We start from the raw sequence: 14,995 nt of genomic DNA, 5'->3' as shown, positions 1-14,995 counted from the left end.
AAGGTTTTGTTTTGTTTTGTTTTCCCAATCAACATCTGCCTTGAAAAGAGAACACCAGTAAACACACCTGTCTTACGTAACAGTGGATAATGCGCAGTAAATTTCCATTTACTTCTCTTTATTTGATAGAAACTGTTTTACTCGCATCCCTAGCTCATCAATAGATCCACAGTGAGACTAATATAATGATATAAGAAGCTGCTGCTTCGCAACTTGTTTTTTTTTCATTATTGCCTCACTAAGAAGCCCTTTTAGACATTTGTTTTTCTAATCATCCTTAATGAAATTTTAATATCACAGATGCTCTTATCTATTTATGTGTCATACGTATGTCTTTATACAAAATTAAAAAAGATTTTTTTTTGTCCCTCAAGACCATTTTCCGGTTATTTTGGAGGCGATTTGGCCCCAGCTGAGAATCCATGCTCTGTGTCTGCATGTCCAGGATGGACTCACTGAACCGTTACAATGTGACTAGTTCAACTGAGATATGCTGTGCTATTTCAAAGACAAGGAATGAAAGCAAGAATATAAAATAAACACATTAATAATTATTGGTATTGATTTTATATTGATATAAACATACTGGGTTAAATAAACTCTGTTCTACCTGTTTCTTTTTACCTCTTTTAATATGGCTCCTAGAAAAATGTTAAATTTCCTAAGTGGCTTACAGTCTATTTCTATTGGGTAACGCAGCTCTAAAACTTATGGAGAAACCAGGTTTCTCATTCGTAGGGAAATGTTTTTTACAAAACAATCTTGGTCAAATAATCCCACCTAGCCAGTTCTGGGTTTTTTTCCATTTACGCAGTTATCATCCAGTTTTAACATCTAAGTAGCGCAAAACAAATCTGGTTGCTTCTCTAAGCGTCAATTCTTCAAATATCTGAATAGAGCCAGCATGTTGCCACCCCCTGAGCCAAATACTCTGCCAGGTAGAAGTATGTTGTGTGCTCAATTGTGCCCCCCACAAAAAATTTCTATGTTGAAGTCCTAACCCCAGTTCCTCAAAATAAGTGTCACCATCTTCAGAGTCTGTACACAGGTGATTACGTTAAAAGGAGGTCACAAGGGTGGGCCCAAATCCAGTGAGGCTGGCGTCCTTACAGAAGAGGAAATTTGGACACAGAAACAGAAGACAAAGTGGCAACACAGGGGAAAGTCGGCCAACCCTGAGTCTAGGCCATTGGCCTGAACAGATGTTTCCCTCAGGGCCCAAAAGGAAGGAACCAGCTCTGCCACACCTTGATCTCAGATTTCTAGCCTCCAAAACTGTGAGAAAATCAATTTCTGTTGTTTACACCCCCCAGTCTGTGGAACTTTGTAATGGCAGCTCTAGCAAAATCACGCAGAGAATCACCCTAAACTTCACCCACAGACCCTTAGTCCCATTATCAGAAACTATGGGCCCTCATTGACCACAATCCTAACTCCACAGTGATTCTATGTTTTTATGCTGTTACAAGAGAACACATATGAATAAAAACATGCACTTCTAAAATTAATCATTATTATAGTCAACAAGGAAAAATAACAATGTTCCAGAGGGACTGCCCAAGACCTGTGTCACGGAAAAGGAGAGCCAAAGATGGCAAATATATACATTGCAGGAAAAACAGCTGTGTAAAGGGTGGAAAAGAATTCTAAGGGTCACACAGAAAAGCAGATGTGATCACATCAAACATGGGCAATGCAGCCCTAACTATGCCAACAAAAAGTAAAAATAAAACAGTAAAGGATGCTATGGTATTGGCTTAGGGTCAGTAAGGTCAGACTTCTACATGCATCAGCATTGATGGGAATATCCTTCCACAGGTCTATCCAGTCTGAAATGTCCCCCCAAACAAAGGAAAGCAGAGGAGGTCTGTTACCAGGTCCAGAAGAGAAGATGCAAAAAAGTGGAGAGAAGCCCCATTTCAATATTTGCATTTTACCAACAGGTATAAAAATCTCTCTTAACACAATACCATGTTCCCAAAAAGTTGTAAACCTATTTCCTCAGATACCACACAGGTTACTTCAGACACTGTAGTCCAGATTCAAATAAGAGCCCAGATTCCCAGTCATCCAAGGTGCTGTGGTCTAGGGGAGCATCAGCTGAAGAAAGGGACTATTTTAGTAAGATAGAGCTCTCACGGATAGAAAGGGGCACCTCACTGTGGTTTGAGTTTGCATTTCCCTACGACTAATGATGTTGAACAACTTCTCATGTGTTTACTGGCCTTGTGTGTGTGTGTGTGTGTGTGTGTGTGTGTGTGCGCACACACATGCATTAGCCCAGTATTTTTTAAAATCAGTTAAGATTTAAATCAGTGGTTTCATTTCATCAGTGGTTCTGAACTGGGGCAACTTTGCAATGTCCAGAGATAACCTGGTTTGTCACACTGGGGCTTCTGCTACTGACATCTAGTGGGTAGAGGTCAGGGAGGGTCCAAAACATACTACAATGCACAGGCCAGCCCCTTACAACAGAGAATTACCTAACCCCAAATGTCAATAGCACTGAGTTCAGAACACGGCTTTAATGGTTTCCCATCGACGTTATGATAAAACCTTGCAGCGGCCTCAGCAGGCCGCTTGCCATCCTGCCAGCATTACTGAACCACAAGCTCCCCACCTGCTTATTCTGCTCTGTCCTTCAAAGGACTTCCATCCTTTGATCCTTGGAATGCCCCCATGTGCTATTCCATTGGCCTGACACACTCCCCCCTCCTCTTGATGGCCTGACAAAGTCCCACTTACAACCCAGGTCTTTCCATAAATAGACTGCATCCAGGGGACCCTTCCACATCTCTTATCCTCACATGTACTTCTTCTTTTCTTTTTTTTAAGATTTTATTTATTTATTGGACAGAGAGAGAGAGAGAGAGATCACAAGTAGGCAGAGAGGCAGGCGGAGAGAGAGGAGGAAGCAGGCTCCCTGCCAAGCAGAGAGCCCGATGCGGGGCTCAATCTCAGGACCCTGAGATCATGACCTGAGCCGAAGGCAGAGGCTTAACCCACTGAGCCACCCAGGTGCCCCCTCACAAGTACTTCTGTACCTTTCTCTGTAGCACTTACACCGCTACAATGAAACAATTCTATTCCTATTTCTTTGGCATTTATCTCCTCCAATAGAATACAAACTCCCTGAGGGCAGGGACCAAACCATTTATAATCACAACTCCACCCCACTAAAAATGTTTAGTAGTTTAGTAGACTAAAAATGTCTACTGTAAAAGAAGCATCAACACATCCTGTCATTATGAATACTGCATGGGTGGACAGAAAGCTACAAAAGGAAAAAAGAGGCAAGGAAGCAAAGATAGGTTCTGGTAAGGATGGATTGGGTTTGATGCCCAGCAGGTTGCCAGGAGCCTTGGCAAGAGAAAATCTCAAAGCAATGATAAAGGCAGAACAAGGCTTTGGAGGATTGAGGAGTGGCTGGGATGTCAGGAAAGGGGGATGGTGGGTATAAGCAACACTTCGGTCATGGCGGGAAAATGATGGAGGGGGCAGTAAGTACATGAGGAAAGCTGGAGAACATTGTGCTGAATTCTACCTTGAGATTTCAATGACTAAAAGGCATATTGGTATGTTCTTGGAGGAGTTTTGGAGGAGGGAAAATTTTCACAGCAAGTATCAAAGGGAGGTAATAATAAAGTCAGGATCCAGAGAAACCAGGAAACATGGGATCCAGAACCCAGAGAGGTATGCTTTCCCAGGGCCCAGAGGTAAGGTGGGAGAATGTAGGTGGCCCCAGTAATTAAATGAGGAGTGGGGAAGGAAGGAAGTCTTTGTGGATCATTAGCATAATAAAGGGAATGTTTTCACAACCATCAGTCTTTTGTTCTGTCACTCCCAACATGTCTGAATTTCTTTAAGGGTAATTTTCACAGCAATACCCGGGTAGTTTTGTGAGCATCTTTTTCAGAAAACAGAACCCCCTGGTAACATTCAGAATATGGGACGCAAATACATTGAGCATCATAATTTTCAACCAATATTAAATTACAATTGAGTATACCCTCAACCTTAAGCCATATTTATACCTTACAGGAAATCAGTTCTGTAAGAGCTGTCAGCTCTGTATTGACAATAAACATTTTGCTTCTCCAAATCTCATCCAGAAACCCTATCTAAAAAAGCCAGAGTCCCTTAAGGACTCCGAGAGATTTCAGATAGAATGGAAGGATGTCAGGTAGGGCTTTCCAACTGACGCCACGGACAGTGTGTCATGAAGGTCTCTTCAGAATAGGCCTACCACCCTCCGGGTCTGCCTCCCCAGTGTGAACCCACTGCAGACACACACCAGACACTTCCTTCATTCCACAGACATTTCCTCAACACCTACCCAGTGTCAAGTCTATGCTCTGTCCTAGGGAAAGAAAGAAGGTAAATAACATAAAGCTATAGTCCTCCAGGTGCCCTGGCCCAATTAAAACACAGACCAGTTCTGTCCATTTCCTTGTATCCACCTTTCTGCACCGGTAATCTAGATCTGGCCCCTCGAATGACACTACCTCGAATTCAAGCCACTCTGTGTCCTGCTTGGGGTCATCGTCTACATTTCCTTCATGCCGACCAAAGTTTCCAAGATCAACAATTTCCATAAGAAGCCACAGAACCCGTCTTAATGGGAAACCAACAAAGACAACATTTTGCAACAATGTTGAGAAGAGAAAAACATGGAGAAGCACATATAATGAGTCTTGCTAGACACAGAAGTATCACTTCGTAGGCACTGAAAAAAAAACGACCTTTGTTTTAACACCATTCCTGAATATCGACATATACCATGTGTCTATACTGAACGAGAGATACAGAACATTTGCAGAGTGCGGTACATACTGGCCTCTGTGCCTCAAAGTCGTAGTGAAGCTTTCCTATGTTCCCATGTAACGCGATGTAGACAAAAGTGGATTTTGCATATACACCATAAAAATATAAATATAAAAATATTTAATAAATATTATAAATATAAATATATTTATGTTTATATAAATTTATATATAAATAAATAAATTATATATAAATAATTATATATAAATAAATTATATATAAATATAAATTATATAAATAAATATATATAAATGATATAAATTATATATAAATAAACTATATTTATATATAAATAAATTTATATAAATAAATATATAAATATATGTATAAATAAATATAAAATATAAATAAATAAATATAAATAAATATAAAAATATAAAATATAGTTTTTGTAAATATAAATATAATACTAGCCAAAAGGTGTAAGTTTGTAGGGATCTAAACCCCATTTGTATGAATCCTAAAATGTGGGAGATGCTTTGGAGAAGTCAAGTTATCTTCTTCAACCAGTATTGATCTGGATTCTATTGAAAGTCTTTTACTACTGAAAGGATTCTGTTTGGAGATAGCATGAGCCCAGAACGTAACCAGACTTAATTTTAAATTTAGCTAACCAGTTGTATGTCCTTGGGCAAGTCACAACTCATTAGCCTCAGTTTGCTTCTATGTAAAATGGGAATAACGCTTGCCCTTTTCCTACCACTCAAGGTGGTCCTGAGGACTGAAGGGAGAGAATGAAAATAAATAACAGTGCTTTATAACTAAAAGTGCCTGTTATTAGGACTCACTCTGGAGGTATTGACCTCCAAAGGCAGCATTTTGGCAAAACTCCATGTTACTCAAATGTGATATTGAAGGAGAAAACTACATGGGACGGACATGGTGATCGCACCTAAGGACTGAAAATCATGAAGTCCTAGAACCATAAAAAGCCTATCAGGCAGGGCTTAGTGAAGAAAACAGAAATCTCTCTGGAAAATTTGAATATAAAAGGATTTGATTACAGGTTATTAAGCATTTGACAAAATCACAAGGATTGGTGACTCAGGAGTCAGGCTGGGCATCCCCAAATGACCCCAAAACACCACAGCACTGACCCTTGAGGAGAGCCATTGCCTCCAGAACATTCGGAAGAGGTAAGGAATCCAGAAGGAACTCCTCGGGTCAAGACCACACCAGCTTAGCTGAAGACAATGGAAGCGTCATCTGAGGAGAGTCAGCACCCTCTTGCCGTTGCCTCTTTACACCCAGGGTCCCACTGACGAACAGTTAGAGAAGGTAATTCGTCTTCCTGCAACTCTCACGTATATATGGAAACCAGACCAAGAAGGCAGCAAGGTGGCCTCTCTCACACCTCCGCCCTCCACATCTGTGAGTACATCCCATTCTACTGGACCTTAATTTACAGCCAGAATATTAGAGGCCTCTAGAGAGGCTGGCGAATGTAGCTTTAGATTTCCAGACTTTGCATTTTGTTTTGTTTTATTAAGATTTTATTTATTTATTTGACACACAGAGAGAGATAACAAGTAGGCAGAAAGGCAGGCAGAGAGAAAGGGGTAAGCATGCTCCCTGCTGAGCAGAGAGCCTGATGTGGGACACGTTCCCAGAACCCTGAGATCATGACCTGAGCTGAAGGCAGAGGGTTAACCCACTGAGCCACCCAGGCGCCCCATGGACTCTGCATTTTGAAAAGTCCCACAAAGAGGATGTGAAAATTAGTGCTACGTGAGACTCAACCATACCTGAGACAGAACACCTGAGAAAAGCTTCATGCTTCGTGTCCTTCCTGTTTGTTTTGTTTTGTTTTTTTTACATCTATTAGCCTACTGGCTGGTTTGTTCTGTGGTCTTCCATCTCTTTTTGAGTTCATATGGCCTCTTCTATAAAATGAATCAAATTAACTTTCTCTTACCTCACTTATAAACAAGCTCCCAAGAAAATCTGATTTTTTAACACCAAAATAATCTCTTAATCTTTTAGGTATCAATGTTATAGACTGATACCCCTCACCATGACGGGTTCAGGGAAAATGGTTTTCTTTGCCAATAATCCACTTTCCCTGAACCTGCTCTTAAAACTTTAATGCAATAAAAAGAAACAAAACATAAAGCAAATATCATGAACTAAAAGAGCCCCTGAAATGAAAAACAGATGTGGGATGCTTTTGTTCTGTTTAAATACTGAGTATTCTTTCTTCTTTTACATAATAGTCTCTTTTCTCATTTATGACAATTAAGGTTCTTGATAAATGTACAGATTTAGCCAGCAGCAATTAAGACACAGACCCAAGCATTTTTTCAGGATGCCAATTAAAGGTAAAATTTCCAAAAATTGAAATTAACCTGTGAAAAAGATAATAAAATCAAATAATAGAACTTAAAGTGATCAGAGGGGAACAAGAACTCTTAAAGAATCTAGCCCTTTTTACATGATATTTCAGTTAGCCTGTTACAGAAATTGATGGCTTCCTTAAAATCTCATGTGTAACTGAGCTCAGGGATATGTCTCCGGTCCCCTTCCCGACTCATACACAGGAGCACGGCTTAGATTGGAGCATCAGACATGGCATAGATGGGGAAAGGGAAGAATTACGAAATCTGCCTGAGCAGATGGAATTTACGACATGATTTGAAAAGGCTGCATGAACCTAACATCAGCTTGGGTAACAGGAGAGCCAACATTTTCAGTCACCATGGATGTGTTATTTAGGTGAGACCCATAGCATTAGTCAACAATTCACAATCAATCCCATTCCATTTTCAGCTGGCACTCCTTGTTCATGATAACATGAACCAATCCTGATAAAGCAACATTTAACCACGGGTTACCAAGTTCGACGTAAAAAAGGAAAATGTTCCTGTTCCATTTAAACATCATTGCAGGTAAATATAATTTGAAGCTATTTGTTGATAGGCTGAACTTTCAAGGGAAGTATTCAAGATATGCTAATAGCCAGAGCAAATTATCCTCATGCACCACAGGTAGGAATATCAAAGTCAGGCAAGATAAGAGAGAAAATCTAGAAGAGAGAAAGTGATCCCACAAATAGCACTCTGCTGGTCTGCTTTCCTGTGCCAATGATAGCCTGCAGGCAATACATTTCCTTGCTAAATGACTAGTTTTCTTTTAACTGTTTCCTCCTTTGGGGCATTTACACCTGCTTCTCTTCCCAGGCTTTACCTTAGGACAGATAAGGACCTAATCCAGTGCCATCTAAACAGAAGATAAGTCACTTTTGTTGTTATTGTTCAAGAAGGTTTATTCAGCAGTTATAAAAATATGCTTTTGGCTGAAGAGGATTTGTTTTGTTTTCACTGGAAATTTTGAAAATAGGGGTTTTTTTAGATCAAAAAACAGGCAAAGCCAATCTACGGTTTTAAGCCAGGATGACTGTCAGCCCTGGAAAGAAGTGTAGGGACGTGAAAGGAACACCTGGGGCCGGCAGTGCTGTTCTTGATCTGGGGCTGCTTACCAGAGGTGTTCGTTTTGTGAACACGAATCCAAGGGGACATAAGATCTTTTGCTTTTACGGCATGCATGTTACGCTCTGATAAAAAGCTTAAAATAGCTTTATTTGACTAGCTTTTGGAAAAGTTAATACTTTCACACTTGAAGTAATTACTATCAATGAGAAATCCACAAAAGCTCTTTGGACATCAAAAATGGACATATCTGGGCCTATTTGAGTGGGCTTTTAGAGGGCACCTGCCAGTTTTCCAGTCTAAAATCAGCCTCTCACTCCATGGGGGCCCCCATCCGGATCCACCACCTACCAGCCAGAGCTGTTTCTTCCCTGTTTCCCATAACCTTTCCAAAGTGAGCACTGTTGAATGCCCATCTCGTGAACTCTTCCCCTCTGCTCCCTCATGAATCTTGTCTGGGTCATCCATCATTCTGCTGCCATCCTTTTGGAAACTGTAACTGCGGATTTTACATAATGCAAGTATTCTAACTAAGCTTTTGTGTATGATGCTGGGTAGTACACCACACATTGCCCATTACCTGTTTTAACTGCAGAGATTTTGTTTGTGGGGGGAGCAGTGGTGGACAGGGAGGAGGGTGCTACTTGCTTCAAATCCATGGGGCATTAGTGAAAATACAAAACTTTGAGCTTCCTCAGCTTTCTCCTCAAACAACTTAGCCAGTCACAATTACAGCTTTTGAGTTAGACTGTGCTTGTAAGCCAGAAAGTACAGAGATTATTTTTATATAGATCTTAAATATATATATATATATTCTTATTAAATTATAAGAGTTTTGTGTAATTGTTTCTTCCTTCCATATAACATATGTATATATTAATAATTTAAGTATAAATAAAACTTTTGGATGTTTTTTAAACTGATTTGCTTTTTAAAAAAATGAAAATAAACAGCTTGCTTTAAAGAAAATGTGTCTATATAAAAATGCTTTTTATATAGATTCGCTTTCTCTGAAACACCTGAATTTTTTTTAAAAAGGATAAAAATCTGATTTTTTTCTTTTTCAAATTATAAAATATGAAAATCAAAGCATACATTAAAGGGAACAGAAGCGGGCGCCTGGGTGGCTCAGTCAGTTTGGCCTCTGCCTTCAGCTCAGGTCATGATCTCAGGGTCCTGGAATTGAGCCCCACATTGGGCCCCCCTGCTCAGCACAGAGCCTGCTTCCCCTCTCCCTCTGCCTGCTGCTCTGCCTACTTGTGCTCTCTCTCTGTGTCAAATAAAGAAATAAAATCTTTAAAAAAGTAAATAAATAAAAATAAAGGGAACAAAAGGAAGGTCTGGATCTTCCCACTGATAGAATAAAAGAATCATCTAACATACACAGCCACTATGACAAAATTCATGGCCCTCTACCTGCTGGAGGGATGATGATTTTTAAAACTGGGTTTTATTAAAGGTTTCCTTAATGTGTGTGCCAGGCACTACACAAAACATGGCCATGTGCCTCCCCTCATTTAACCTTAACAGCTGTAGTGTGCAGCAGGCAATATTACAATCCTCACATCACAGATGAGGACTCTGCGGCTGAGGTGCATTAAGTAACTTACAGTGAGATTGGAATGTGGATGGTGAGAATAGAGAGAAAGAAAGAACAAACAAATGAGAAGCCTTCCATGCCCTAGAGGTTGTGGAACAAGGAGACAGGGTCCTGGGAGCTTACACAGGGGCAAATCAGGGGCTGGGAGGGCCTACTGTATGGTTTCTAGTCTTCCTCTTTTCCTTTCCAACAGACTTTCCAACACAGAGCAACACCAAACACCAGGAGAGAGGGGGGCCAGACTCACAATCTCTCCAGCTCCGTAACTCCAATGCAGAAGGGAACCCCCCCTCCACTGTCCATCTCACCAAAATTCTCCCACAACGTCCACAGCCTGTTACACCCACCTCCCTGACAGGGGCTCAGAATATACAAATGCAAAATAAAAGCAAGGATAAAGTTGCATCCTTTGATATCCTTGGTAAAACAGGTAACCAAGATAGGTCAGTCCTGGATATGCTGATCAAGTTCTGGAGGACAAGGTTTGCCCTTGATGTTCTGACTGCATACGCTCTTACTACTTGTGCAAACACTGAAATAATTCTATGTGCCCCACAGACCCTGGGGACCCTCAGCTTTCCTCGTGATCAGGCCAAAGAAAGACCAGTGCCTGGTCCTGGTGCAAGAGGGTGTTCTCCAGGATCCTGCTCCCACTCCATCGCCCACCTACTGTCTGTCGTGACTGGTTAGTACCTATGTCAAAGTTTTTGACTACTGCTCTCGGAGCACCCACAGCCATGATGCTGGCAGATAGCCAACAGATTATAAAGGGCAGTGCCCCTGCTAGGGGACATCTTCCATTCCACATGGTGGTCAGAAAAACAGGATGGGTGATTATGGTGTTTTAACCACTCAAGGAACAAGATATAATCTCTCCACAATTCCAAATAGCCCCATACTCATCATTTGCACATGTATTATTATGCTTTCTAATCGGCTATTGAGAATCGGTTTTATGAGTTTGCCCATCTTTCTTCTTAAGGAAAGCAGAAAGCAGGGTTCTACAGTGTTTAAGGGAGAGCAGATATTTAAGAGATTTTAAAATTATTTCCAGCATTTATTTTTCCTCTAGACAAGCAGGTGGGGGACGCACCACCCTTGGGGCGGGGGTGGGGGGATGGGGGAGTAGGGCAGCGGGTATTTCCCAAAGTCAGAGCCCAAAGGAAAAAGTACAGCAGTCTCCCCTGCTCAAAGACACACTAGACGGCCTCTCAAAAATCTTCTAGCTTCTTTCCCTTCTTAACAGTCCCACTAGAAGCAGGCGACAAGGCTGCAAATTTTTCATTGCATAGAGGAAATTCAAAAGACACGTATGAATGGGAGTTAAGCCAGCCTAGGCATCAGAGACACTTCATAAAATATGCCATAAAATCTAAAAAATTGTTCATGATTTTGTCATTGAGGTCCTTCTACCTCCTAGATGGAAAGATGACGACTGGATGAATTTCTCAACAAGCAAACATAGAGATAAAATTAAAATCACAAACTATCAAAAATTGACACAAGCTGACAAGATCACAGGAGCTTGCTATCATATGCTTTAAGTTACTTCACAGACCTTATCTCTGTGGTTTCAACGTGTGGTTCCCTCAGACGGCCAGCCTCAGTGGCTCTCAAGATCCTATGCGCCAAGAGGGTTTGCAGAAATGCAGAGTCTCAGGCCCCACCTCAGACCTTTCTGAATCAGAAACTCAGGATGGGACCCAGCCATCTGAGTGTTACCAAGCCCCCCCTGATGTTTCTTTCTGAGGCATGCCCAAGTGTGAAATGTGCTACTTTATCCTACTGGCTACTCCCAACCACTATATGTAAAATAGGTTAAAAAAAAAAAAAAAAGAAGAAGATGCATTCTCACAGTCTTGCACAAGTGGCAGCAAGGATTCAGAAAATTTAGGTGATTAACCTAAAGTCACACAGCTGACTGGCAAGAGAACTAGCTGGTAAACTCAAGCCTTTGGACTGAAGATCTAGTTCTCTTTTGTCTTCATCACACACTATCACTAAGATTCAATACAATGAGCCAGGTCACGTAAACTGGCTTGATTTTGGAAGGGCAAATATGAACCAGAATCCACGTTCAGCTGTGAACTTAAGCCACCTGTATCCACCTGAGGAGAATACGGGGGGACCTCAGAAACTCTGGTCTCCTCTTGGTTCACAGATCATCATGGAGACAGAGAGCCAAGGAACTTGTAGGAGAGTTCATCATACTCCAGACAACTTGTCTCCTGGGTGCAGTCTAGGTTCTCCTCTGTAGAAGATCTGAGGTTCCTGTTCCTTAGTGCCTACATCCTTCCTGTAGGGTTTCCCAGGAAACTCACTGTTACAATGCTCAGAGGGAATGGCTCTCAACTTCTTCAAGTGGTGTCTCACTGCTGGCCTCTCCCTTACTCTCACTGCATTACTCCTCATCTCTATATGATCCGTGTTCTCGGTCATTTTCTGTCTCCTCCACCTATCATGTAAGGTCTGTAACGCAGAGACTCTGTCTACATTTGTCACCACCCCATGAGCTAGGATAGGGCCTGGCATTAGCAGGTAGGGAAAAAAATACCCATGCCATGAATGCATATAATAAAAACCATCTACTGGGATGTATCAAAATGCATTCCACAGAAAAGCCTCATTTTCAAAGTGGATGCTGCCTATCTTCTTCCCAATAAGACATTCTGGACCATTGTTTAAAATCATCTCTGTGGGGGCGCCTGGGTGGTTCAGGAGGTTAAGCCTCTGCCTTCGGCTCAGGTCATGATCTCAGGGTCCTGGGATCAAGCCCCGCATCGGGTTCTCTGCTCAGCAGGGAGCCTGGTCCCCCCCCCTTTCTCTGCCTGCCTCTCTGCCTACTTGTGATCTGTCAAATAAATAAATAAAATCTTAAAAAAAAAATCATCTCTGTGAATAAATCCAAAGCTTATGGTGAAATACCCTTTTATATCCTGTAAACTCTCGCTCCCTTCTTGCCCTTACCCTCTTGCTCATCACATCGGCTCTCTAGTCGAGACTTCTAGATGGGCAGGACGGTTTTGTTGCTGAACTGCATTTTCTTTTTCACTGTTGTTTTTCCTTCACACAAGCAAAGCATTTAATCTATGTCTGAACTTATTGTTTAGATTCTATTTCATTTACAAAAACATCCGGTTGTTGCAGTGGGACGGAAGAAGAGAAGTGTCCTCAGTAAAAGGATGTATGTTTGCATCCTAGCCTACAGCATTTAATAATTGGCATTAGCTTTCAAGGAAGCTGTGGCTCATACTCCAAGTTCCGTTTGCTCTTCCAACTGGACAAAATATAGACACAGACTCACTCAGCTAAGTAATTGGATTCACTACCTGGAATATTTAAATTGTTTTCAGACACTGGAAATGGCTTAAGAAGATTAAAGAAAAATACCCTGGAGGATAACAGGCTATAATTTACTAGGTGGAAAATCTTTTCAGCAAGAAGAACACCTTATTCTCCTAGAATTCCTCCTGTTTAAGAGATGTATTCGTCATTTGGACCTAAATTTCTCTAGATCCTGACAGCTCAGGTTGACCCCCGTGGGTTGTTCTTATCAAATCTTTTGAATGACACCCAGGACATATAAATTGATACGATAATGTCCCCCATCTGAAGATACCCATGTTTTCAGTAAGATTATTAATATAAGTGTTTGAAGGAGATGGGGGGGTGTCACTTGAAGTTCTGGGGTCCGGGGCTCATGTGAAACCCTGGAGATCCAGTTCTGGGCTAAGCTCTGTTCCACTTGGCAAAAGACGTACATAAATGGTGGGGGAAAGCTTTGCCAGGTCTGTTCCAAGCTGAAGATTCCAGCCAGCTCAATTCCCCCCCCCCAAAAAAACTAGCCATCCCCATTTGCCCACAGGCCACTGAGCACTCCTAGACCCCTCAGTGCTCCCCTTTCTGCCCTCTAGTCCTCCTCAGCTGTGTCCTCACCGGCCCTTCTCAAGGCCCCCTCACTCCCGAGCCAGGCGCTGAAGTTTGGCACCAGCGACCACCTGTCGGCTGGACCGCTGGTTCTCCGCCGCGTGGGCTCCCATAAGAGCGCCAAGAGGGTCTGTAGTCACTGAACAGTTTCGGACTTCGAGGCCGTACCTTCTTGAGAAGGGGCAAAAGAGGTAATGTGGGGGTGCGTCTGCGGGCGGAGAGGGGCGCGCCTTGGTCACACCCCAGCGCTCTCCAGCTGGTCCCAACTTCACACTTTCCAAACTCTCAGGACGTCGCCTGACAAAGCCTGTCCCTCCTGCTCCACTGGCCCCAAAGACAGAAGACCCTCTGGGGGCGCCTACCAGACCCGGCCAGGAGGCAACTCCTGAACCCCTGGAGCCCAGGAGCGCGCGCGAAGCCGCTGCTCTCTGCCAGCCTCCTCGGCAGCGGCCACCCCGCGCGCCCCGAGGCCGCCCGGGCCGGATCCCGAGCGCCCATTGCATAACGCGCCCCTCGCCCCACCCCCACGCAAACCGCCCCGCTGCCGGCCCCGTGCCCCGCGCCCCCGCCCCCGCCGGCGCCCCGAGTCCGCCGCCCCCGACTTACATCATCCCACTTGACGAATTTGATGCCCTTCTTGAGGCTGTCGGACACGCACACGGGCTTGAGTTGCAAAGCGTGCACTCCGGGCTGAGCCCCGGCCATCTGGGCTCATCGGGGCTCCGGGCGGCCCGGGCGAGCGCGGCAGCGACGGGGATCGGGGCGCGGGCTCCTTTCTCGGCTCGCGAGGCGCTCGACTCTGCTCCCCCGTTGGCCTCCCCCGGCCTCCCGGCCTCCGCACCTCCTCCGGCGCGGCTCAGCAGGCGGGGCGCGCGGGGGCCAAGCGCCCGGCCATGCCCCGGGCGGGACGCGGGGTCGGGCGCCCGCGGTGGCTGCGGAGCCTCGGAAAGCAAAGGGAAGCCGAGCCGGGCTGCCGAGGCTGCCAGCTACCGCCGGGTACTGCTCCTCCTCCGCCGCCGCCTCGAAGCGTACCATTCAGCACATCCTCTATACACAGAGGGAGAGCGCGAGTGACACACGCTCGGCGCCCCCCCCCCACCCGCTCCTTCCCCTCCTCCCTCCTCCTCCCGCCCCGCTTCCCCGCCACCCTAGCTGGCTCGGTCCCTCCTTCCCCCGGCTGCTTCCAGCCCAACTTTGCGCGCTGGGTCAGGCGCCGGGA

The 14,995-nt window shown here is 43.9% G+C and overlaps 1 protein-coding gene across 2 annotated transcripts in view; it reads right to left on the bottom strand.

The window, feature by feature from the left end:
- PLCB1 (phospholipase C beta 1) overlaps positions 1–14,609 on the bottom strand; it is a 673,983-nt gene extending 659,374 nt beyond the window's left edge. For both annotated transcript variants that reach the window (XM_032859164.1, XM_032859165.1), the window contains exon 1: positions 14,383–14,609. In XM_032859164.1, coding sequence (XP_032715055.1) covers positions 14,383–14,481 — 99 coding nt within the window. In that variant the 5' untranslated portion in view covers positions 14,482–14,609. The remainder of the gene's footprint in view (positions 1–14,382) is intronic.
- Positions 14,610–14,995: the final 386 nt, after the last annotated feature.

Source organism: Lontra canadensis, unplaced genomic scaffold, assembly GCF_010015895.1.
Source record: "Lontra canadensis isolate GAN:19392208 unplaced genomic scaffold, GSC_riverotter_1.0 scaffold16, whole genome shotgun sequence".
Taxonomy (NCBI): domain Eukaryota; kingdom Metazoa; phylum Chordata; class Mammalia; order Carnivora; family Mustelidae; genus Lontra; species Lontra canadensis.
Note: the sequence above shows the minus strand (reverse complement) of the source record. Positions and strands in the feature narration are given on the sequence as shown.